The sequence below is a fragment of the Lynx rufus genome, unplaced genomic scaffold (genome assembly GCF_022079265.1).
Source record: "Lynx rufus isolate CCGP_SWC_20201006 ecotype Redwood Valley unplaced genomic scaffold, mLynRuf1.p SCAF_4, whole genome shotgun sequence".
In the NCBI taxonomy this organism is placed as follows: domain Eukaryota; kingdom Metazoa; phylum Chordata; class Mammalia; order Carnivora; family Felidae; genus Lynx; species Lynx rufus.
Window position 1 is genome coordinate 118724523 of NW_025814856.1, and position 23656 is coordinate 118748178.

At 38.3% G+C, this 23656-nt stretch overlaps 2 protein-coding genes across 9 annotated transcripts; one reads left to right on the top strand and one right to left on the bottom strand.

Moving 5' to 3' along the window:
* Positions 1 to 463: 463 nt before the first annotated feature.
* On the bottom strand, positions 464 to 10816 carry HNRNPA2B1 (heterogeneous nuclear ribonucleoprotein A2/B1). 5 transcript variants are annotated; one of them, XR_006965285.1, is made up of 13 exons: positions 10651 to 10816; positions 7704 to 7739; positions 7496 to 7606; positions 7142 to 7288; positions 6664 to 6874; positions 6434 to 6535; positions 6258 to 6338; positions 5520 to 5582; positions 4120 to 4239; positions 3743 to 3865; positions 3058 to 3140; positions 1547 to 1684; positions 464 to 1005 (listed from the first exon to the last, which is right to left on the bottom strand). XR_006965285.1 is itself a non-coding variant. In XM_047096996.1 (12 exons), the coding sequence occupies exons 1-11, from the start codon at positions 10654 to 10656 to the stop codon at positions 3079 to 3081; spliced, it is 1062 nt and encodes a 353-aa protein (XP_046952952.1). In that variant the 5' UTR covers positions 10657 to 10816; the 3' UTR covers positions 464 to 1005; positions 3058 to 3078. The 5 variants fall into 5 exon arrangements, 1 of the variants encoding a protein (XP_046952952.1); XR_006965284.1 differs by having other exon boundaries at positions 1547 to 2901; positions 10651 to 10815; XR_006965287.1 differs by lacking the exon at positions 4120 to 4239 and having other exon boundaries at positions 1547 to 2901.
* Positions 10817 to 11574: 758 nt separating this feature from the next.
* Positions 11575 to 23093, top strand: CBX3 (chromobox 3). Of its 4 annotated transcripts, XM_047096997.1 has the most exons (6): positions 11863 to 11962; positions 13153 to 13204; positions 16040 to 16182; positions 18995 to 19157; positions 21346 to 21440; positions 21787 to 23093. In XM_047096997.1, exons 2-6 carry the CDS (start codon positions 13181 to 13183, stop codon positions 21911 to 21913), a joined length of 552 nt encoding a protein of 183 aa, XP_046952953.1. In that variant the 5' UTR covers positions 11863 to 11962; positions 13153 to 13180; the 3' UTR covers positions 21914 to 23093. The 4 variants fall into 4 exon arrangements, with proteins under 4 accessions (XP_046952956.1, XP_046952953.1, XP_046952955.1 ...); XM_047097000.1 differs by lacking the exons at positions 11863 to 11962; positions 13153 to 13204 and adding an exon at positions 11575 to 11681; XM_047096999.1 differs by lacking the exon at positions 13153 to 13204 and having other exon boundaries at positions 11864 to 11962.
* Positions 23094 to 23656: the final 563 nt, after the last annotated feature.

Consider the following 23656-nt stretch of genomic DNA (forward strand, 5'->3'; position numbering starts at 1 on the left):
AGAGTTGGGCATTTCTAAAACCTTCAAAAAATTTACCTAACTTTGAAGCATTCTCACAAGTTCACAGTTGATGGACGCACCTACTGTTTGAAACAAAACAGTTCATCTTCTTTCGGCCATTAGTTTAACTTACCTGTGAGATACCTCATCAAAACCAAAACAACAAAAAGTTAAATCAACCTTCCTATGGATCTTTCATTATTTCAGGTAAACATCCAAGGCACTGCTTATTAAAACTCCGTCCACCATGTTTAACCCTTAAAAAAGACAACCACTGAAACGAAGTTTGAGATGCATATAAAGCTACTGGACATCTGAGAAACTGGTATGAGATGGTGTCTCAGTGCTTTGCCCTTAACTGGGACCACTCTAGTTGTTTAAAATATTTGCAAAAACGCCACCAGCAATGTTAAACATAACAAGGTAAAGCGAGAAAACTAGAGCAGTATTCAAACGCTGAATGTACAGTATAAAAAGAATGGCATTTTATTAGGGACAGCCAATAATGTCCACAATGCTTTTCTTGACTATTAATATTGAAATAAAAATGGCAATATGCATAGCTTTGTGAAACTGCTTTAAAACTCTAGGGGATGGCAATCTTTTAGACAACTGTAAGTTGATAGAACAAGATTCACACATTTTATGTGTAAACATTACACCAAGTATTTGAATACAAAAGTGTTTATTTTATAAACTTTATATTTAAAATAGAATTTTAATCTGTCTACTCACAAAACCTAATTTAAAACATGATACATTTCTCTATCTAGCTTACTTGATGTTACTCTTTTACAAACAGTACTCAATTTGTAATGGTTTTATATTAAGAACCTGTACTAAATGATGTATTTTATCAGAAAACATTTCCCTTTAATCTTAAAGTGCTTTTTTTTAAATGAAGGCACCAACAAGAACTACTTTCAGATGGTACAGTATTTCTTATTTCTTGAAGACTCTGTGGTTGACCACTTCTTCATTAGTTACCTGCAGCAAGACACCTTCCTGCCAAAGGAAAAAAAAAGTATCTGAAGAAGTTTATCATGTTTGTCCAAAGAACCTAAATAACTTCAGTGGTGGTCTTAGGATCAAAGAAGACTCACTGGTGCATACAGTAGAATAAGCCCTGATAATCACATTCCTGAAAAGGCAATAAAGCCAGGCAAATCAAACTGTTGACACTTAAATGAATTTCAGCAGCCAACCTACATCTCTCCTATAAGGTAGGGGATTGGAAAGAATTACCACATTTAAACCTAAATATTTAGTACTTGATACATACAGGATTTATAATGTAGACACTTTATTCATAAATATAAACTATCATCTGAAAAGTTTCAACCATTTTACCCTACCTTCTCCTGAGCCTGACCCTGATAAGCATGTACAACTAGGAACAACCATATAACAGAAGAACAAAATTCTTTATTTTTAATAAAAACCACTAGTTCACTCAAAATGCTTGATCCAAGAAATGTGAATACACAAGGGTGTAATGATGGGTAATTTCATGATTTATTGAACTTGCAGCCTAACTTTTACCTACCATTTTACTACCAACACCACTGAAGGAACCAAGAAAAGCTTTATTAATGATCACTTGGCTTGCGCCTCAGCTGTTGAAATGAAGCACTTTACAGTCTTTGTGGCAGCAGAATATACTTGTCCATGGTTCATATCAATGCTAAATTCCAGCAGGGAAAAAAATGATATGTTAAGCACCTGAATCTTCATAGAGGGAGGAGGGGGTGGGAAAGAAGGGAAAAAAGGGGGGAAAAAAACAACCAAAATAATTTAAGTAAATGACAGATTGGAAAACAGGGTTTATAAGATTCTCTTGAGTTTATAAATTGTTAAACTCAAATTTATAGCTATGTTAAACTACATAAGAACCACTATACTGAAAGACCATTGAAGAGTAGTATTAGTTTATCTTTTGGGGAGGAAAATTAAGAAAGGAAAAGTAAATAAGATCTTACCTAAAGAAGTTTAACTGAAGCTTAGAACTATTTTGCTCTACACCCTCAGCTTTCGTTGTCATCCTTATAAACTACTGTAGTTAAAGCTTTGTAGAAACAGCACAGTTTTTTAAGACTGGCTGAACTTAGTAGCCGTCAAGAGTTCTCTTGTACTAGACCTGTATCCCTGAAGAGTACCTCGCTGGGGTTATTTCCTTTCCTTGCATTGAAGAAGCAGCATCTAAAAGATCTAAAAAGGTGTTTCTCTTTGCAGAGATATCCCTTAAGTTATCTAGATAATTTAATCCTGATGAATTGCAGACAACACACTTATATCTGACCAGCATTTATCTTACACAAATATAACAACAACTTTGCAAAGGACCTTAATTATACTACCCACTCCTTAACTTATTTAAAATAAAAAGTCTATAATTACACAATTTCCTTTAGAATTATTTTATTAAATCATAAATGTACAACAGCTTCTTAACTCTACACACGCACTTAAATTTTTTTAAAGGAAAAACGTTATGTCTTATTACACCATGATCCTGGCTAATAGCTTTTCAAAACTTTGAGAAAAATCTTAAAAAAGGTTTCACATGTCACCTGAAACTTACAAATTTAACATTATCAAAGAAGGAATGCTTCTACACTCTTACAAAGACCACTAGAAAGAAACAACAATTAAAAAGCTAAGAAACTGTCTCAAAGGCATTTTTTTTTTTTTTACAATCCTTCCTCCACAGTAAGGTAATGTTATTAAATAATCCAATCCATTCACAAAATGGCTCTCTGCATCTGCTCTGGTGTCTTCTGCCATATCACTGCATATTTATGCATGACTGAGATAAGAGTTTCCTTAACATTGTTATTTCGATAACCTGAAGCTGTTCTGTTACCTCTGGGCTCTCATCCTCTCCTATTTATACAGTGAAGCCTGTTTCAACAGAAGTAAAGAGTAAAAAAAAAATAGGTTATGAAATTATCCATCTAACCAGATTTTAAGGAAAGATAACATGATCCTAAAAAGCTTTTACTCCTGGCAGCTAGATCTCCCAAGACAATAATAAGGTAAAACTCAAAAGCTACTTACCCATGGCAAATAGGAAGAAGCTCAATATCGGCTTCTCCCTCCATAACCCCCACTTCCTCCACTGCCTCCAGGACCATAGTTTCCTAGAATTGTTAAAAACAGCAAGAGAAAGCAAATTTACTCCCATTTTCTGCAATTAGCCTAATAGTATCTATAATCGATTTCTATTTTATAGACATACACTCCTTGAAACAAGCAGCTCATAACCTGTTACCTGCTTCTAGTCAACCTATTACTCGGGAAATGATTTATCCAGACTCACAAAAAGGTTAATTTGCCCTTTACAATTGAGAACATGATCTACCACAATCATTTGGAGTAAGATCAAAAAAAAAAAAAAAAAAAAAAAGACAAAAAATCGGTTTGGTTCTGCTGAAAACTTTAAGAGCTCAATACTGTGAAATAAAGGTTTGTGATTTAACTTTCAAAGAGAAACATAGAATTTAATATAGCTTGCAATGTGCTCAATTTTATTTGGCTTTTTAAAAAGTAATCAGCCAAAGAAAAAGAGCCCCACCTGAAGTGTCTAACCTACTTTTGTAAGTCCTAAATATTCTATACCACTGAATATCCAATCCCATCATTTTAGTTATCATAATGGAAATGTTACTCAAACTAGCAATTAAAGTGTCTTAAGACTAATCCTTTAATCACACAAAATAATTTAAAGAACCTTATAAATTACCTCCACCATATGGTCCCCCCATGTTCCTGCTACCACCAAAGTTTCCACTCTTCATTGGACCATAGTTAGAAGGTTGCTGGTTATAATTTCCAAAATCATTGTAATTTCCACTTCCGTAATTTCCTGTGAAAAAATCGGAAGAATAGGTTTTGCATCATGACTTTCAAAATAACATATTCCAACATTCAACCAGCGACATACGCTAAATATTTAGGACAAAATCTCCCATAAAAACAATCAGAATAAATGCAAAACACCTATCTACAACTCTACAGTTTAAGGCAACTATTGACAACATTGAAATAAAAATCTCACTTGTTAAATCATTTTAATTCCAATCCAAATTCCCACATAAAGGTTGCAGGTGAAGTTATTACCTCCTCCATAGTTGTCATAACCACCTCCGTAGCCCCCACCCTGGTTGCCATATCCAGGTCCTCCACCACCATATCCTCCTCTTCCTCCTCCATAACCAGGGCTACCTCCAAAATTGCCACCTATTATAAAATAAGCCTTTAAGTAATTACTTAGTATTTTCAATACCATTTGAACTGTCTTATCACACCCATTTCCAACTTTCCAAAACACATTCTTATAAGCAAAATATTTATTCTACAAAACCTCTTCCGTAACAGCCTCAAGGGCAGAATAGAGTATGTATGCTTGATAAACATTTAGAGGCAGGGAACACCTCCTCACAACCAACGGGATAAAAACCTTTACAGAGACCAATACTTGCAATGCCATAGCTGTTCTCCCCTAACACCAAAGATATATAAGATTCGTACAGGTACTTTCAAAAGTTTGTATTTTGTGTAAGGATTGGGGGGTGGGGGCAGATGAGAAGCATAGGCAAGCGGGATAAAAAAGCCACACACCTCTACTGGTCCAAAATATTAAGTTCCAAACATGCTTCCTGATAAATAACCGTGTCTCTTAAATAATATACCCACGACACCCTTCTGAGTAGAAATGGGGGGAGGACCAGAAATTAGCAAACTTGCATCTAATTAAAAAACTTAGAATGGTAGTCTCAAATTATTGAGGTGCAAGAACTCCTCTTTCTCTTAATACCAATTAATATCTGGACTTCAAAGCAGAATTGAAACAGTTGAGATGTTGGAGTAACTCAGTTACGCTTAAGGAGTGGCAAAACCAGCAATCGCGTCTACTACTAGCTCAGTTTATAACATCCCTTTCTTAATAGGATATTTGTCAGCAAATATTAACTTTCCTGTACTCCAACAGAACATATATCTAATACATTTATTATGTAACAGTAATTCACAACTTAGCTAAACCCAGGAAGAATGTTGTGTATTTTAGAAATTCTTTTGGTGACTTTTTACAAGTTATCTTATGGGACTTAACCTTCGTAAGAGACTAAAACAGCACAACTGCTTACATATACTTCCTTTGACATGTTAACCATGATCACGTCTATTGGTTTGTAGTTTTTCAGGAAAACAGCACATGAAATACATATCTAATTATTTTGCTTGAGAAACAATGGGATATAGTATGACAGCATCTATAAATTCTAATTTAAAATCCACTGAAATAATTTGCAACCTGTAAACACCTACAAGCAAAAATATCCTTTCCATAAAAAATGCAAATTATGAAGGAATAGCCAAATAATGAAACACTATCACCTAAGCCCTTTACAAAACATAAAATGCAAAACACTTAAAATTTTATGTACACACTTAACTGGACAAACACAAATAGGGTTTAAATCTTTAAGTCACAAAAACCGTATGTGAAAGAAACTGACCTCCAGGTCCTCCTCCATACCCATTATAGCCATCCCCAAATCCGCGACCACTTCCATATCCATCTGTTAGAAACAGGAAAAACGTTATTAAATCCTGTCCACCCTATTTAATTTCTCTTCCTGCTTTCCTCCACCCTCTTTATTAGTACCTCTCAATGAAAATTATCAGGAACCAACCTCCTTGTGCCAGAACACTGGTGTTTACTGGCGTATTCTTAAAACACAAATTGTGTAATTAGATCTCATGAGAATAACTGCCTAAACAAGAGGCTCAGACTTGGCAAGTCTCAATTTAAGAGATTCCATTTATCTATAAAGAATGAAGTTGGGTGAGAGAAACAACTGGTTTTCTGTTGGCACCTCATCACATTAGTAAGCCAAGCCAAACAAATCTGAAACCTAAAGCCAAAAACAACAACAAATACACAAAGCCTCCACAGTATTTTCACTCCTGATTCAGGGGGTCCCTCATTTTTTAAAGTAACTGTAGTAGCACCTAATTTTTTTAAAAAGTTGATTACCTTAAAAAGATCTCTGCAATGGATTGTTCTGGATTAGAATTTAGAAAATTATACTTTTAGCTATAACCTCTTACCTGACCAATTCAGAACATCCCAGCGTAATACAACCTACTTAACCCTTCAAGGTAACTTTAAAAACACTGGATTTCCTGAATCTAATTAAAACTAAGTTTTTAAACAAGCATATTCACCTTTCTATTCACGCAGGTGAACTTACCAGATCCTCCTCTAAAGTTACTTCCCGGGCCTGGTCCAAAATTTCCACCACCACCACGAGAATCTCCAAAACCGAAGTTGCCTGCAATGAACAACCAGGTTAGTAACAGGCATTTTATTAAACAAATCTTGAAAAAATAAAATAAAATACAGTAAAATAAACGACTTAGACGTTACCTCCTCTTCCACTTCTAGAACTCTGGACTTCCTGCATTTCTTGTCTAGACAGAGCCTTTCTTACTTCTGCATTATGACCATTGATGGTATGATATTTCTGCACTGGAATGAAAAGTTCGTACTCTATTACATCAATATTCTTTACCAACAACTTGTACAATTTACCTTTTAATAAACAAACCCAAAAATTAATGAAAAGAGCCATACACCTAGAGCTTACAGACACTTACACACAATTTTATCCACGGGATCGTGATCATCAAAGGTAACAAATCCAAAGCCTCTTTTCTTTCCAGACTGCCTATCAGTAATTATCTCAATGGTATCAATCTTTCCATACTCTTCGAAGTAATCTCTAAGATGATGTTCCTCAGTATCTTCTTTAATTCCACCAACAAACAGCTTCTTCACAGTTACGTGAGCCCCTGGCTTTCCAGATTCCTGAAAAAGGAAAAAAAGAAACTACCTTAACAAAACAAACCAAAACATGATTTAGAGCACAATATCTAGGTACCAAAGGTAGTTTCTATTCTATGATAAAATACCACCTAAAGCAATAGCTTATAACTAAAAAACTAGTTTCAGAAAAGTAGGGAAATCTAGGAAAATCAAGAGACACAAGACTGACAGCTTTAAAGTGGCAAGATTTAAGTTATGTATAAAACTTAGTTACTTTCATATTTACTGACAAAGTTCTATTTTGCTCACCTCTCTTGCAACAGCACGTTTTGGCTCAACCACTCTCCCATCAATTGAATGAGGTCTTGCAGCCATGGCAGCGTCAACCTCAGCCATGGACGAAAAAGTTACAAAACCAAATCCTCTTGATCTTTTGCTTGCAGGATCTCTCATGACCTTAAAAACAAAAAACAAAAAACAAAACAAAAAAAAAAACAAAGGGGAAACTTTAGCATTTCTTATTACTTGTGTTATGAAAAAGCAGTTTGAATGATGAGCAATTTTCATGAACATGGCTTTAAAAATAGCTTACTCAACACGTTAAACTTAGGAGTCCAAAAGTTGAAAGGCTAGCATCTATAGACATTTTTACATTTAACGTACCACACAGTCTGTAAGTTTCCCCCATTGCTCGTAGTAGTTCCTCAAACTTTCTTCTGTGGTTTCAAAGCTCAAGCCACCAATAAAAAGTTTACGGAACTGTTCCTTTTCTCTCTGCAAAGGAAAACATCATTTCAATTTTTATTTACATTTCCTCTTTGTATGCAGGAAATTAAATTCTTAAATATGAGGTGACCTGCTGGCAGAGTACCTTTTTCCTCTCCAAAGGAACAGTTTCTAAAGTTTTCTGGGGGGGAAAAAAAAAACTTACATCAAATTTAAACCATATGTTAAACTGCATATTAGTTGCGTTACACCAAAAAAATTGCCTCAGCTGAACTACTACACAAGTTTCAAAGTCATTAATGCTTGATCCAAATTTACTTGACATTAAATTATTTTAACATGCCTTAATCTTAAAAAAAATTTTCTGTAGAGAGAGGAGCAAACCTAGTCCTTGGTCATTGAAAGTTTAAAGGATTGTTACTAACTTTAGATTCAATCCTATTGTCCACATCAAATAAAGTGCCTTTTAAATACTCATTGTAAACACTTTTTCTTTTAAAACATAAAGAACTGTTGGTTCTTGTAACTCACAATTTACCATTTCAGGATTCAGTATCTAAAACTGACATTTATTTTCCCTTTACTGCTCCCTCTGGTGGTGATTCTTATGTATTTCAGTCCAAAAAAAAAAAAAACAAAAAACCCCCCACACACACCACCAAACCTTGTAAAAATCATTCTTCCCCCATACACCAACTCTCCATGAGAAAAAAAATCCTTAAACATCAATGCATTTACCAAAACATCCCTATAAAATCTGCCTCTCTCTTCTGACCAAGGGAGAAATACCTTTTATGACTAACAGTGTTCAGAGCTTTAGAAGTTTTTAACATAACTCATTTTTTGTGGGCATGCTTGTATTTGGTATTTACAAAACACAAAAAAATCTAGTACATTACTGAACCGTATATAAATGCAGTACAATGTTGCTGTAATCTCACTTTTCAAGAACCATAAAAGCTTAAATGACCACTGTTAACTTAGTTTTTGTATTACCACAATTTACACTTCATTGATGCAGTAAAAAAACCCAAAACTCGAGATATCGACCTTAACGGCCATCTGGCAGACTACAAAGCACAAGTGTCTCCAATTTTACGGGGGGGGGGGGGGGGGGCCGGAAACCTGGGCAGAAAAAACGTTAACCCCTTTAAACCACCAAGCAAATATATGTTGCATTAACAGCCGGTATCTTCGGCTCTCAATTAAGATGGGTTGTTATGCTTCGTTTTCAGATAACTAGGATAAAAATTTAAAACAGGTATTCAGAAGCCAGAATAGGTCATAGTGCCCAGAAACATCTGCTGTGAGTCTATAATACAAATCAAAGGTCAAATAAAATTTTCCATACAAGAGACTTTATTACCAGCTAGTACTACATACAGCTCAGGCCCGTGGAGGTTACTACTTCTATGCACGAAAATTCCCCAACAGCTCAAAAAAATAGTGGTAAGTATACAATTAGAGATTTTTTTTCCTCTGTTCTCAGAATTATATTTTTAAAAGCTCAACAAATTCTCAAACTACCTCCTAAAGCCTTCAAAAGACCTGTTAAATGATTATCTGACACATTGATATTTAAATTAACCTAATTTTACTTAACTTAGTCTAACTATTATAAATCAGTTTTTACAACCCAAATAAATTACGCAAATACAAAAGCACATTTACAACAACTTTTACACATCACTAACAAAAGGCAAAAACTCATTACTTACCTCAGTTTTTCCAAACTTACCCGATGTCCACTATCGATTACAAACAAAGTTATTTTATAAGCGTGCTTAAGAAAGAAAATACCCAACCAGGCCCCCTTCGCTGGAGACCTTTTTGCTTATCAATGTAATGATCAACCATCATAGCAAACATAAATGAGAAAAGCAAATGACAAAGTTCAAATACATAGTGGCCAAGCCTGAAAACAAGTTTTGTACGTAACCGTTAAAAGCAATTAAAGACTGAGCCACGTTTTAACTGAAGACCAAAAGTTTTTATTTTACTTCCCTCTTAATTTCTAGCTTATCACAAGACCCTCTAGTCTTACCCAGAAAAGATTACATTTCCCAGCAAAAATGTTATTTACCACGAATATCTTACAATTCAAGGAATCCTTACGGGATCGTGAAACCAACCCCCCCACCCCCGTCCCCACTGCCACCCCCAATCGGTACTAACTTAATGGCTCCCCTTTTTATGTCTAAAGTTTCCTGCAATTCAACTAGCTTTTAAGTCACCGCAGACTCCGATAAAACCGTTACCCAAAAAGCGAGGGCTGGAAAACAAAATGTTCTCTTTGTAATATGGCTTCCCTTAAAACTCGGCCCGACACCCTAGGTCGTTTTACCTCCTCTTACACCGGTGTGAACCAGCCCCGGGGAACCGACTCCCCCACCCGCCCGCTCTTCGGTGTGGCTTCTGAACGCAATGGCGCCATTTCATCGAGGGGAAAGCAAAGAGCCTCTAACGAGCTGCGCAGGACTTTAAAGATCCAAGCTCCCCCAAACCCTCGGAATCCACCCCGAAACGGCATGAGAACAACCCGAAAACAAAGAAAAATAGTTAACCACTTCTCTTCTTCCGTAAAGGAACGATACTAGCAGAATCCAAAGACTGAAAAGAAAAACGCTGCGAGGAAGGAAAGGAATGAAAATGGCGGCCGCCAAATCCGGTTCCCGGGAGGGGGGGGAGGGGAAGCTCCGCAGCCTCGCTCCGGAGGATCCGAAGCCCGCCGAAAAGCTCAAACGCGGGGACGCCAGAGCCCCCAAATCAGCGTGCTTTGAAAAGGGAGTAAGAATTTCCGCCTCCGCGCCCCACTTTTCGCCAAACCAGGACTGCGTCCGCCATGTGGAAGTTCCCCATCCCCCACCCCCAGCAAAGGGAAATGGCGCCGGCAGGCTGAGGGTGGGGAAGATACTGTTCACAATCCGGCCTCCGCTAACGACCTCTCCTCAAAAATATCCTGAGACGAGCCGCTTTTGAAGTGGCCCAATTTCACCGCCGCTCTCCCACGGAGGCGGATGGCCGACTTCCACCGAGGCGCCAACGGCCTCGCTATGCCCTTTTCAATAACTCATTGATTTCAAACCCGTTACCTCCATCGCGGACTCAGTCGCCTCAGCCCGATTTCCCGCAGCCGAGCGAGATGAGAGAGATCTCCGCGGACGAACACGAACCGGACTCGTCCTGGCGCTGTAGTGAGAGCTGCTGCTGCTCGAGAAACAACACCGCTAAGAGCACCTCCACACGGGAGCCGGCGCTGCTGCTACTGCCGCTAGAGCCGCTGCCGCCGCTTTTCTAGAACCTTCCCCCCGACCAACGCGTCTTCCCCTACGTCAGGCCGTTGCGTAAACGCCCTAACCGCCGCCAATGGCGGGAACGCTCTACGCCCTCCTTACGCCAGGTACGTACTCCTCCCCCCCCAGCAGCCAGTAGCAGTGCTTGACGTCACTTGCGTAAATGGGCTCAGTGAATTGCGGAAGGCTCGAGTCCTGCGTAGTTCTCTCTAATGGAATTGGGTCCAGCCCCCGCCTTAGCGCAGGGCAGGTGAGAAACGGTCGCGCAGTTTGAAATTAACGCTGTCGGGAGGAGCTTAACCCGCAGCCCTAAAGCCCAGCCCCCTCAAGCCGGGAGGTGGTCCCTGCAGCAAAACTTCTGTTAATTCGCTCCCCCGCCCTTCATCTCCCGCCAGAATAATCTGTAGCCTCCCCCTAGCGATTTCCCTCCCCCAATTTTCCCCTCCTGCTCTGAGGACTGACTCGGCCCCTTCCGGAAACACCCGAAGCGACTTCTAGTCAACACGTTACACTTCACACGCCACCAACCCTGTCCAACGTCTTTGGGAGTCGACCCCTTGGGTTCAAGAGAGGTCTTTGGAGAGAGTGGTTTGAGAGGGGCACTCCTGCTTAGTTCCGATTCTCCCCGCCCAAGTTTTTCTTCACTCCCTCACCCCTAGCGTTTGAAGGCACCCACATCCAGGGGCGAGGAAGTGGGCGGAGCCCGGTTTTGGCGCCAGGCGCTGCAGCTGCGAAACAGAAACGCCTCCGTCTAGAAGCTCGGTCACTGTCCTCGCCCCTACTTCCCTCTCCCTCCCCTCCGGGGGCCACCAGGCGCCACGCCGCGAACGGTAAGTGCCCCGTCGCTGGCGCCCTCCACCTGCCCCGGGCACCGGCTCCCAGCGGGCGCGGCGCGCGGCCCCTCCCCCGCCGGGAGCGCGCACCCGGCCGCCCCGCCCCTCGCGGCCGCCCGGCGTGGGCGGTGCCATTTCCCCTACCCCCCCCCCCCCCCCAGCGGCTGCCCGGCGCGCAGCTCCCCAGCCCCCTCCCCCTCGGATGTGGCTGGAGCTTGAGGCGCGCAGGGCCGGAGACGCCGCAGACCCGGGACGCGGAGCAGCTCGGAGGCGGTGAAGTCGGTGTCTTTCTTTCTCTTTCTCTACGCGGTGGTGGTGCTTAAGATACCACCTGCGCCCCAGGGATTCTCGCCCCGCACCCCAGTTCCTTGCTTCCCGCCCTTCCCCGCCCGACCCCGAGTCAGGAGCTGGCGGGAAGCAGCGGAGAGTCGAGCGGAGACCCAGCGGCTGGCCTGGCGCTGGGCCGCTGCCTGGAGTTAGTTGTGGGGGAGGGGGAGAACGAGACAGACCTCGAGAGGGTAGAGAGCCGTGGCGACAGCCGCCTTATTTCTAGACAAAGCGCATTTCCTTTCCCCCTCCCCCACCCGCGATCAAGATGAGGGGCCCTCCTCCCCTTCGCGGCCTCGGTCGGCGACTTGGGCCTCCCTGAGGGCGGTGCGTTCTCCCGCATCAGCACGGCTCGCTGTCCTGAGGCTGCGGCGGGCGTTCCGTTACGTGGCTGCCGCCGGGTGGGGACGAACGCGGGCCCAGTGGTGCAGTGCCCTTGAGCCCCCGGGCCGCGGCCTTTGTTTCTCCCCGCGGATGCGCTGACCACGAGGCCCGCGCTCCCGGGTGGGGGGCGGGGGCCGGGTGTTTGGGCCTGGTTAAGCAGGGTGGGGCTTATGGGGGGCGGATAGACTGAAGAGGTGGTTTGTCTTAAAAGTGGCACGAAATGGGACTCACGCATCTCAGTATGTTTTTTTTCTGTCTTCAGCTTTTAAAACTAGTGATTAGAAAGGGGGGGGTTCTAAAAAGAAACCAAGTTGGGGTTATGTAGGTGCCTGTTTGGACTGTTACAAGGTGTAGTGGGAAAATTGAAGGTAGTTTAATAATTATGATTGTTTGGGTTATCACATCGAATTTTGAAACTAGTTATTTGACTTTTTTAAAAATTCTGGATAGGATTGATATCAGCGGGATTTAGATTGGGGAAAAAATATTTGTCTACTGTTTTTTCCTTTGTAAAACTGTCTCAGATACCAGGGTACCCAATAAGGATTTCTCAATCCACTTGGTTACAACACTGATATACTCAGCAAGCATAGGTCACTAATAACTTAGGCAGGAGCTCAAATCTGCATCTCTGGATTTGAGTACAAATTTTAAATATACGATACATAAGTGGGGGTTGGAATCCAAACAAAACTTGTGTTTACCTACCTTTTTTGTGTCGTGCAAACTTCTTTTTAACTGTCATGCATTTTTCTAGTAATAGCTCTTCAAGTCTGCAATAAAAAATGGCCTCCAATAAAACTACATTGGTAAGTTAATGAAAACCTAAAATACGTAAGGATCTAACTCAAATTTTTTTCCCCCCAAAATTATAACTTTGCATCTCTGTGGTTGAGATATTTACATCCACATGTATTTCCCAGTCCCCTCTCCCTGCAGTGTTGTTATGGGGAGAATTAGGGGCAAAAACGAAATCATTACATTAAGATACTTACAGGCTTGGCTTAATAGTGTCTTAATCCATTTAAAGAAACCTAATCTTGGGAGGATAGCAACATGAATTTTACAGAGTATTTTTATCTTGAAATAAAAATAAACTTTTGCAACATGGAAGAATATTGACAGGCAGTGCTGTAAAGCTCTTGCGTGTTGGCATAAGAGTCCCTAAATCTCCCTATATTGAATTCTAGAGAGAGCAGGTATTTTCAGTGTTGGTTAAAGAAGTTGTTCCTCATACACCTAGGTTGGGACAAAAGTCATTCAATCTTGGGAATTACTTTAGTCATACTGTCATATTTCAAGCTTAATTATTCTAAAATACATTAAGGCCTTAAAATCACATCATTGCCATGTGGTTTTTTAAATACAAAATGAACAAAACCATACATATGTCCCGGGAAGAGAGAAGACTAGATCTGCAGCAATTAAATTTGGAGCAATTAAATTTTTTCACTCTCTTAAATCCAAAGTTTGCATTCATTCCTATACTTCGTTAAAAGTTCTATGAATGTGTAAAGACGTAGTACGCTCAGCCATATTGTTACAGGTTTTTTAAAACATTGAAATATTCATATACAAATCGCAAAATTCAACGTTATGATTCTCACAGTAATTCTAACACATTGCATTAATAATTGCAATCATGTTAAAGGTGAGTGCTAACACATAAATAAGGTAAAACATTTGGTTTTGGTTTGTATATTCCTCTCTTGGGTTTCACACTAAAAAGGCAAGTTGCTGGTTTTTAATTTTTACCATCATTAGGTTGCACGTTTAACTCAAATCCTGGCAAATGTTGAAGTGTAAAGTGTGGCACAAAAGATTCACATAAAAGCCCTCAGTGGAAGAAAGCGCAAAGCATCTTCCATGCCCCGTCAGGATTGAACTGCCCTTCAACTTCCATAACCAGTAAACCAAAGTGTATAGATAATTGAATTGGCTGTACGGTTGCCTGTGACCTTCAAGTATTGGAAGGAGAAGGAACTAGCTATCCCTGAGGTTTGGAGGATGAAAGCACACATAGATGCCTCTATTGCTTTGGCACAGTTTTGATAGTCTTCAATGTCCGTAACTTGATGATCCTGAAGCATTTTATCCTTTGTCAAGGGATCATAAATTGACAGTCTTGAAAGTTCTTTTCACTTCAAGAGATGAGGTGTGCTTTTAATTTATGTGGGAAAGTGGGTGAATTTTTTTTGAAAAGAAAAAAATGAACATTTGTAAGTAGCTTATGGGTGCCATAGAAGTAAATACTTCATTTTTTGTGCCAAGTTTTATTAGTGTTTATTCTTCTCACTCTCTGTGCTTATTTTTGCTTTCCTCTTTATTCTGTTAACCTCATCTTCATGAAGATGGCTGTTTTATCATTTAGGATCACTGATAGACTTTTGTCTACACCAGTTCTTCATTTCTCTCACTACCATTCCTTGTACTGTACAGAAACAAAAAGCTATCTGACTGGTTGTGATAACCCAGTATGTGAATTAATGAAAATTATAAGGCCTGACTTAGAGAAGGTATCCAACAAAATCAGGTGTTTGCTGGGTTATTGTAAATTCCAGATGAGTTTTATTACTTCTATGTGTGTACATTTGTGAATAATTCCATAATTTTAATGTTTTTTTGCCATCTTGAAGTATTGCTGGTTAACTTTTTTGCTTGTATGCTGTATTAGGGGTGACTTCAGTGTTAGCAATTAAGTTTTTTTTTTTTTAATAGCACCACTGAAATGAATTTAGAATTAACATTTGAGGTTTCCCTCCCTTAGTCTCTTCTAATTAACCATTTAAGTTTTTTGTTTTATCCCTTATCAATCCTCATAACATCTGACTTACTGGAAAATAGTGTGGGGTTTAGCATGGTCTTTTGGCTTCTCTCGTAGCATTATGTAAAGAAAAAAACTAACCTAAAAACTTCTCTACATGAATTTTGTTGGCTACCAGTTTGGACTCTTGAGAAACCAAGATTTTTTCACATTGGAGAATTAAAATGATCCAGCATTTTGGCATCTTCGTGTGACAACATTATAGCTTTGTTCCACGTGATCTGTAATACTATCTACAGAAATTACGGAACAATACTAGCGTCCTTTTTAGCCTCTTCATGGTCTCCTTAGTTGACTCTACAATTGATATCAGGATTCTGAACCATGTTTTCATTCCGCATTTACCTCTTTTCTGTATAATCAAGGCTTAACGTTGGTGTTTGCATTGACACGGGGTTTTAGTGTTTGGGGGCTATAGTTTAATGGGACTGTGGCTCAGTAAGACCTGTTACTAGTACTCTCTTCTTTGTGTCATCTTCTGGTACTTTTCCAGTTGTCTGTTGCTTTTTGCAGTTAAAATGAGTGCAAACTCTAGTAAACTTGGTCTTCTTGTAGACTAGATGAGAGATTGGATTCGGAGAAGATAACAGTATTTTCCAGTGTTTTTGATTGTATTATTTCAGTGAAGGGGGGTGGGTGATAGGTTTGAGCTAAAATGGAATTAAGTATTCCTTTTGTTGACTTTAATCTTTTCAGAAGGGTCTCCCTGGGATATAGAAGTAAAAACACAGGTGTCGAATGCAGTCTTTAATTTAGTCCTTAAAATATACTCAGAATTTTTAAAAAATGTCTCTTAAATCTCTTTTTTGTTTTATTTTAGCAAAAAATGGGAAAGAAACAGAATGGAAAGAGTAAAAAAGTAGAAGAGGCAGAGCCTGAAGAATTTGTGGTGGAAAAAGTACTGGACCGACGTGTAGTGAATGGGAAGGTGGAGTATTTCCTGAAGTGGAAGGGATTTACAGAGTAAGAAACCTGGTGCTTTTATTAGATGTTTAACTGCAGTTAAGTGAAATTTAAAGTTTGCTTTTAGTCTGAAGTTTTTAAAATCCGTTTCTCCATAGATTTCTTTAAATGTAAAGATACCTCAATCTAGGGTACCTTGATTGAGAGCTGTTTAAAAAGAGCCAAGTCTTTAGCCTACAGTCGTAACCAAGCATATTTGAAACTAGTCGATTGCCTTGAAGAGTCACATTTACAGAGTGCAGTTCACCGTATAATGCATTTTAAGGTAGTTAAGTATTGTACCAATTAGAATATCTAATTGACGTTTCCTTACATAGGGAGGGTGTGCTATATAAGGTGTGAAGCTATATAAGGTAGACTGGTGGGTGTTGAACAGAAGTGCTTATCATAATCCAGGACCTGCGCCATACACTAGGTTTACTGTATCCTAATCTCTAAGAAGCAGGGCATTTTTCAAGCTCCTTAGTTCTTTATATTCCTCGTTGCTAATTGTTGTCCTAATTTTTATAATGTATTGCGAATAACTCATGCAGAAATTCTACTCTTACATTTAGCTTGTGCTAAATCTCCTTGGAATCTTTTGCCTAATACCACAAAAACAGCAAGGTTCCACGGCCAGTGACTTATAAAAAATGGATAGTGAAGATAGTCAACAGTTTTCTGAACGGGGTGGACATGGGGGAGTGTGCTAGTTAAATAATTAGGCTTCAGATATCTGATACCTACTACATGCCCCACCGTTTACCTTTAAAGCTGCCTCCATAAGCAATTTGGGAATTACGAGTTAAATGGAAGATTGAAGGTTTCTTATTTTATCCTTTCAGTATTCTTAGTTGAGCGAAAGTGTACATCATAAATTCGTAATTTGCCACTAGAAAAATTTCCAACAGGTAGGAGAACAAAGCAAAATAAGTCTGAACTTTTATTTTATCATATTTTATTTTACTTTATTTTCATTTTTGAGAGAATGTGTGCAGGATGGGGATGAGGTGCGGAGAGAGAGGGAGCTGTCAGCTACAGGGCTCGCTCTCACAAAGTGTGAGTTCGTGACCTGAACTGAAATCAAGAGTCGAAGGCTTAACTGACTGAGCCACTCAGGTGCCCCAAGTCCGAACTGTTTTAAAGTTAGATTTAACCAATGTGTCAAAGAATTGATTACCTTCATATGGTGGGTTTTTTTTGTTGTTTTGGAATCTCGAGACATTAAATGCTGTTTGTTTCTACCCAGCCCATCAAAATATTAAGAAACTTAACTCCTTTTCTCCCTCTTTGTCTGAAACTTAAGGCCATTATTATGATTGAGACCTGCTAGATAACTGTGCAGTGTATTAGGTAATATACAAGCCTATATTATCCACATATAGAAAGGGTTAGGGTTATGTAGATCTGTGTTATATTAGACGGAGGCTCTGCTTCAACTCTTTTGTGCTCCTCTGTTCTCAGATTCAGGTTTTCCAATTTTAGAGTCTCAGCATATCAAAAGACGCAGGTTATAATCAGAGGTTAACATTACCTTTGTTTTCCAACATCTCTAAAATTAATTTCTTTCTGTCTTTTTCTGTAAAGTCTTTTTGGATCAGAGCACACAAAGTTAAAACTAGGGGTCTTAACCAGCCTGGCTGGTTCCGTTTGTAAACCATACTACTCATGATCTCGCAGTTTTGAGTTCTGGCTCCACATTGGGCATAGCGTTTACAAAAAAAAAGTTGCAAGCCTATCACTAGGATTATCTTTCATATTGGTAATTGCTATTCATTTTTCTTCTAGTCCTTCTGAAAAACATGAAAATGCTCATCTCAGCCTTATATCAGGGGTTGCCAAACTTTTTCCTTAAAGAATCATATGGTAAACACTTCAGGCATTGTGGACCATAGGTCTCTCATGATTACTCATCTCTGCAAATATAATACAAAAGGAGCAGCAGACACTACATTAAACAAATGAGCATGGCTGTGTTCTAATGACGCTGTATGGCCCTAAAGTTTGAATTTCACGTAAATGTCATTTTGAAATTTTTTCCCAACAAATTAAAAATGTGAAAACCATTCTTAGTTTGCCCAGCATACAAAAAGCTGGGTTTGACTTTTGGGTTGCCAACCCCTGTTCTTCATTACCCAATTTGAGGACCCAGCAGAAATTGACAATTCTGTCTCACATTTAAGAATGCCTTAGAATTGTGTTTTCTTTTTTTTTTTTTTTTAATTTTTTTTTTTTTCAACGTTTATTTATTTTTGGGACAGAGAGAGACAGAGCATGAACGGGGGAGGGGCAGAGAGAGAAGGAGACACAGAATCGGAAACAGGCTCCAGGCTCTGAGCCATCAGCCCAGAGCCTGACGCGGGGCTCGAACTCACAGACCGCGAGATCGTGACCTGGCTGAAGTCGGACGCTTAACCGACTGCGCCACCCAGGCGCCCCTAGAATTGTGTTTTCAAACACAGTATTGGAGATCCCAATTTGAGGCATAGTCTGATTGATCTGGTAAAGTAACTTGGGGTGGGAATAAGGAATCCACATTTTTAAAGCCTTTTCAGAGAAATTCTGAAGTGGGTTATTGGTATACTTAGAAAAATATTAGCTCTAATTATTCTGCTAGAGTCAGGTACAGTTAACTTGGATGTAATACAGCAGATTAATAGGGGGCTGAGAAAGACACAGGAAACATAAGCAGATTTTCTCGAGAATGTGGAGCTAGGGAAGAAGCATCTGCAGTACAGCAGACTTTTTTCAGATAAATATTAAATGGATGTGGATGATGGTGATGAATTGTATTTAATTGAATTTTTTTTCTTTTTTTTTTAACTGAACCTAGTGCTGACAATACTTGGGAACCTGAAGAAAATTTAGATTGTCCAGAGTTAATTGAAGCATTTCTTAATTCTCAAAAAGCTGGTAAAGAAAAAGATGGCACAAAAAGAAAATCTTTATCTGACAGTGAATCTGATGATAGCAAATCCAAGAAGAAAAGAGATGCTGTAAGTGTAAAATATTGTCCACCAGACTAACTTTGTAAAAGGTTGATGGCTTGATTTTTAAAGTACGTTTAAAATACTTAAAATTGAAATGCTTTAAAAATCATTGAAAAGCTTTTTTAAAATGCGTAATATTTAGGACAAAAAAGGATAAACATGATTTAGCCTGCATCATATAAATGTGCAGTAAGTGCTTATACCACTTAAATTGTTATGCTAGTGTTATTTTGAGTAGATTGTTGGATTTGAGCCTTAGTAAAACCATTTCCTGTGATCCGGGACTGGCAGTCTTAAATACAACGAACACAAAGATTAGATCATTGCTGTCCTTTACAATGTAGTAAAAATAATCCACATGGCACATCCTGATTAGGGACTGTTAGTGGCATTGACCACCAGAAAGTACTTCTGCATGAGATCCTTGTTTTGTCAAGGATATTGGCAAATAACACTTTGATTTTGAAGTATGTAATCATTGGTAATAGAAGTTATTTTTATGGTTTTTTGGGGTTTGGTTGGGGGGAGGGTGTGAAATGAGATAGTTGGTTCATTCAGTACATGGATATTTTGATCCAGTCTTTGCTTCTCTAATGTTTCTGTGGCTTTGGGCAAAACACATAACTACTTGCTTATACCCTCAACTCCAAAACATTATACTGACCGTGCCTACTGACCTAACATCAATTTGAGAAAAGGTCTTGATTCTGAATTAGTATTTAGGTTTAGGAATTAAACAGAAAATATAGATGCATTGATAAGGTGTTTGGATTTAAAATTGTATCATTTGAATTAGATGCCAAGTGCTTCACAGATAATCTGTTAAATCTTCATGGCAAGTTTATTAAGATTATAGGTATTATCCCCATTTCCCAGATGAGAAACAGAGAGGTTGACGACATATTTGGTTCTGAATGCTTCAGCGGCCAAAGCAAAAAGGTAACGTGTTAAGAATTTATAGGCATAGATAGAAAGTCAACCATATACTGATAAGAAGCACTGTTTAATAACAATACTTAACCCTACTTTGAGCTCTTACAATGTGCCCAGCAGTGTTCTATGTAACTTAATTTGTACTTTGCATACTGCAAAACGTCTGAGACAGATAGTATTATTCCTGTTTTATAGAAAAACCTGAACCACAGAGGTTAACTTGCCCAAAGCCACACAGTAAAGGTTAGAGTCTTCATTCTAACTAACCCAGGTAATCTGACTCCAGACCCTAGGATATAGATAAAGTCTGGTAGGGAGAAGGGATTTGTTGACGCAGGCAGTTCTCAAACGTTTTTCGCCTCAGAACCCCTTTAATACTTGAGAAAATTACTGAGAATCCCCAAAAACTTTTGTTCATGTGTGTTATGACTATCAATACTAACTATATGAGAAATAAAACAAATTCCTAAAATCCTTGTATTCAGTTAACAGTGACAGAACCTATTGCATGTTCATAACTTTTCATGAAAAATAAACGAGAAGAGTGTCATTTTACATTTTTGCAAATCTTTTCAATGTCTGGCTTAAGATAGTTCTACTTCTGCATCTGATTTGCTCTCAATGTTTGGAGATAATACGAAGATAATCTGAAGTCAGAGATACATGAAAAGAGGGGACCTTGCAGATAAACAGACACATACCAATGGTCTCTAGAATATCCAGGGGTCCTCAAACCACACTTTTAGAAGCACTGGTTTATGCTAAGTATTTTATAAGGTTTCCTATAATTCACATTGATTACATTACTGATGAGTGTGAGTTTTGAAGTTTTTACTATTTTCCTATTTGTGTTTTGTGTGTGCTTTTAAAATATGTGGGTAATTTAGACTAATACCTCCAAGTGAAATCTTCAAGAATTTACAATTATTGATGGATGAGTTAGCAGAATAAAGGGATTAATTTTTTTATGTGCCCATATAGTTCTGTCTTTTGACGTATTAGGATACAGAAAGGTATTTGTTACCTTGACTTGCAATTTAGAATACTTTTAGATACCCACATTTGTTGTAGCTTCTTGAAAGGTTAACGGAAATTATGTTTTAGTACTAAATAAGGGTTTTTTCTCTTGCTATTTCTTTTTCACTATGGGATGATTTTTATTTGAAAGCTATATTTCATGTAAACACATTGGAAGTTAATATTATTAGTTTGCTATATGAAAAGTCAGTATCTTTTTAATAGTCAATATCTTTTTAATCAGGCTGATAAACCAAGAGGCTTTGCCAGAGGTCTTGATCCTGAACGAATAATTGGTGCCACAGACAGCAGTGGAGAATTAATGTTTCTCATGAAATGGTAAGTGTGCAGATGATTGCTGTTTTATTTTAAAGTAGGAATAGATTTTTTTAAATTTGTGAAGCCTTAACTAGAAAAGGTTTTATAGTTTTCATCATTATGAGGTAGTAATTATCTGCTGAAAGGATGATTCTAGTTTCTTTTGCTATGATGTTTTAAAACAAAATTTGGCAAACTGTGGCTTGTTTTGGAAGATGAGGTTGTATTGGAACATAGTCACATGTACCACATAATCCTTCAGAAGCACTTAAACACCTTTTGATTGAATTACGACTTAAGTGAAAGACTTGCAGTTGACAAAAATCATTGAGACTTTTGACTGAACATTTTTTTTTCCTCACAACAGGAAAGATTCAGATGAGGCAGACTTGGTGCTGGCAAAAGAGGCAAATATGAAGTGTCCTCAGATTGTAATTGCTTTTTATGAAGAGAGACTAACTTGGCATTCTTGTCCGGAAGATGAAGCTCAATAATTGTTTGTGTTGCTTTTTATATATATTTATATATATATATAAAATCTGGGTCTTGGTTTTTTTGGTTTATTAGTGTGAAAAAATAACATTCTAATGAAAATCAAGTTTGATATGTTTGTTTTGAAGTAGTATTGGGGGAGTTGTTGGGGTTTTTTGCATCTATAGCACTGGTTACTTTGAACAAATAAAAGCTTTCTGTAGTTGCTTCCTTTATCAGAGAAGAATATTTGAGACCATGGTATATTATTCCCCTGCTTTAGAGAACACCTTTTCTAAATGTTGGGGGAAATCTTCATAGTTGTTCTTCAGTCAGAATTTGTGTTTAACTGCTATATGCCTAAGGACCATTCTGGGTTTTTTGTTTATTTGGGGTTTTTTTTGTGTGTGTATATACTTAAAATACATACGTAAATCGTTTTCTTTTTTTTTTTTTTTTAACATTCCCCAAAATAAAAACAGCATTTTATAACCATGGATAAGCCCACGTTTCTGGGATGCCATCATTTTCAGCAACCTAAGAAATCACTTAAATTGAAAGCTTTCCTGAAGCCTTAACCTTTCAAATTTTGTAATTAATTGGGCTTACACATAATGTAAGCAATTTAAATTGGACAATTTGAAAGCAGCCGTAACAGAATTCATGTCTGCAGTCACACAAACGCAAGTTCGTTTGCAAGATTCCTGAAAGGAAAATTTTATCACTACCAATAACCTCCCCACCCAAATGAAAAAAACCAGACAAGTCCTGGTATGTTTTAATTAGGTAAGCAAAACTTAGTTAAATGGACATTTAAAGGTTCCTTCTGGTGAACCATTCCCTTTGAAGAAGTTGAAATCCCTGTGCTGCACTGACTAAAAGGTCATGATTCATGGAATGTTTAAAACTTGTTCATGGAAACCTGATCATAATCAGATGGTTAGAGATGTTGGCAATTTAGCACCTGCTGGAATAAATGGGGGGACAGACCTCTGTAATCTAAATTCTTGACCTGCATGTTTTTTCTTTACCCCAACTCATTCCTTACATGTAGGCTCAATCTTCTCAGTATTTGAGTTACTGGTTCAGCAGAAACCAGGAAAAACAATAACTTTGTAGTCAGAATGTTATCCAACTGTATATTATTTACTTTATTGTAAATACTGGTAAACAGTGGTCAATAAATAGTTTTATATTCCTTTATGTGGTTAGACTTTTTTTTTTATTGTCTTTTCTAGTAGAGCATTCACATACCTTTGAATCACTTTTATGTGTATTTATAATGTAACATTAAAGCATTAGAGTATATGTCTTAGATCTTTTGAGCTTAGGAGTTACAGACATACTAGAATATGTATTTCCACAAATGAATATTAGTTTCTTGTGATGCTTAAGAGGAATCTGCATCATTAATGTGAAATTTTGATAACTCAGAGTAGTTTGTTGAAACTGCTATCTGAAAAAGTTATTCTGATAGGACTGATCCTGTTGTGATGGACACATTTTCTACTAATTTCCAAAATCCATAGAGAAAAGGTAATCGTTTTGCAATATATACAAATATTTAATCCTGTCATATACCCGGAACTGCTAGTTCAATGTCAAATTATACCTCAATAAAAAAGTCATATCTATGCTAAGCTGTTACTTATTCATGTTTATTACGTATCTCTTTATGGATCTAGCACTGTTCTCAGCAATAGGTTCATAGATGATACAGAACTTAACTGTTTATACCAGAAAGTGATGGCCCCTACATTAAACTT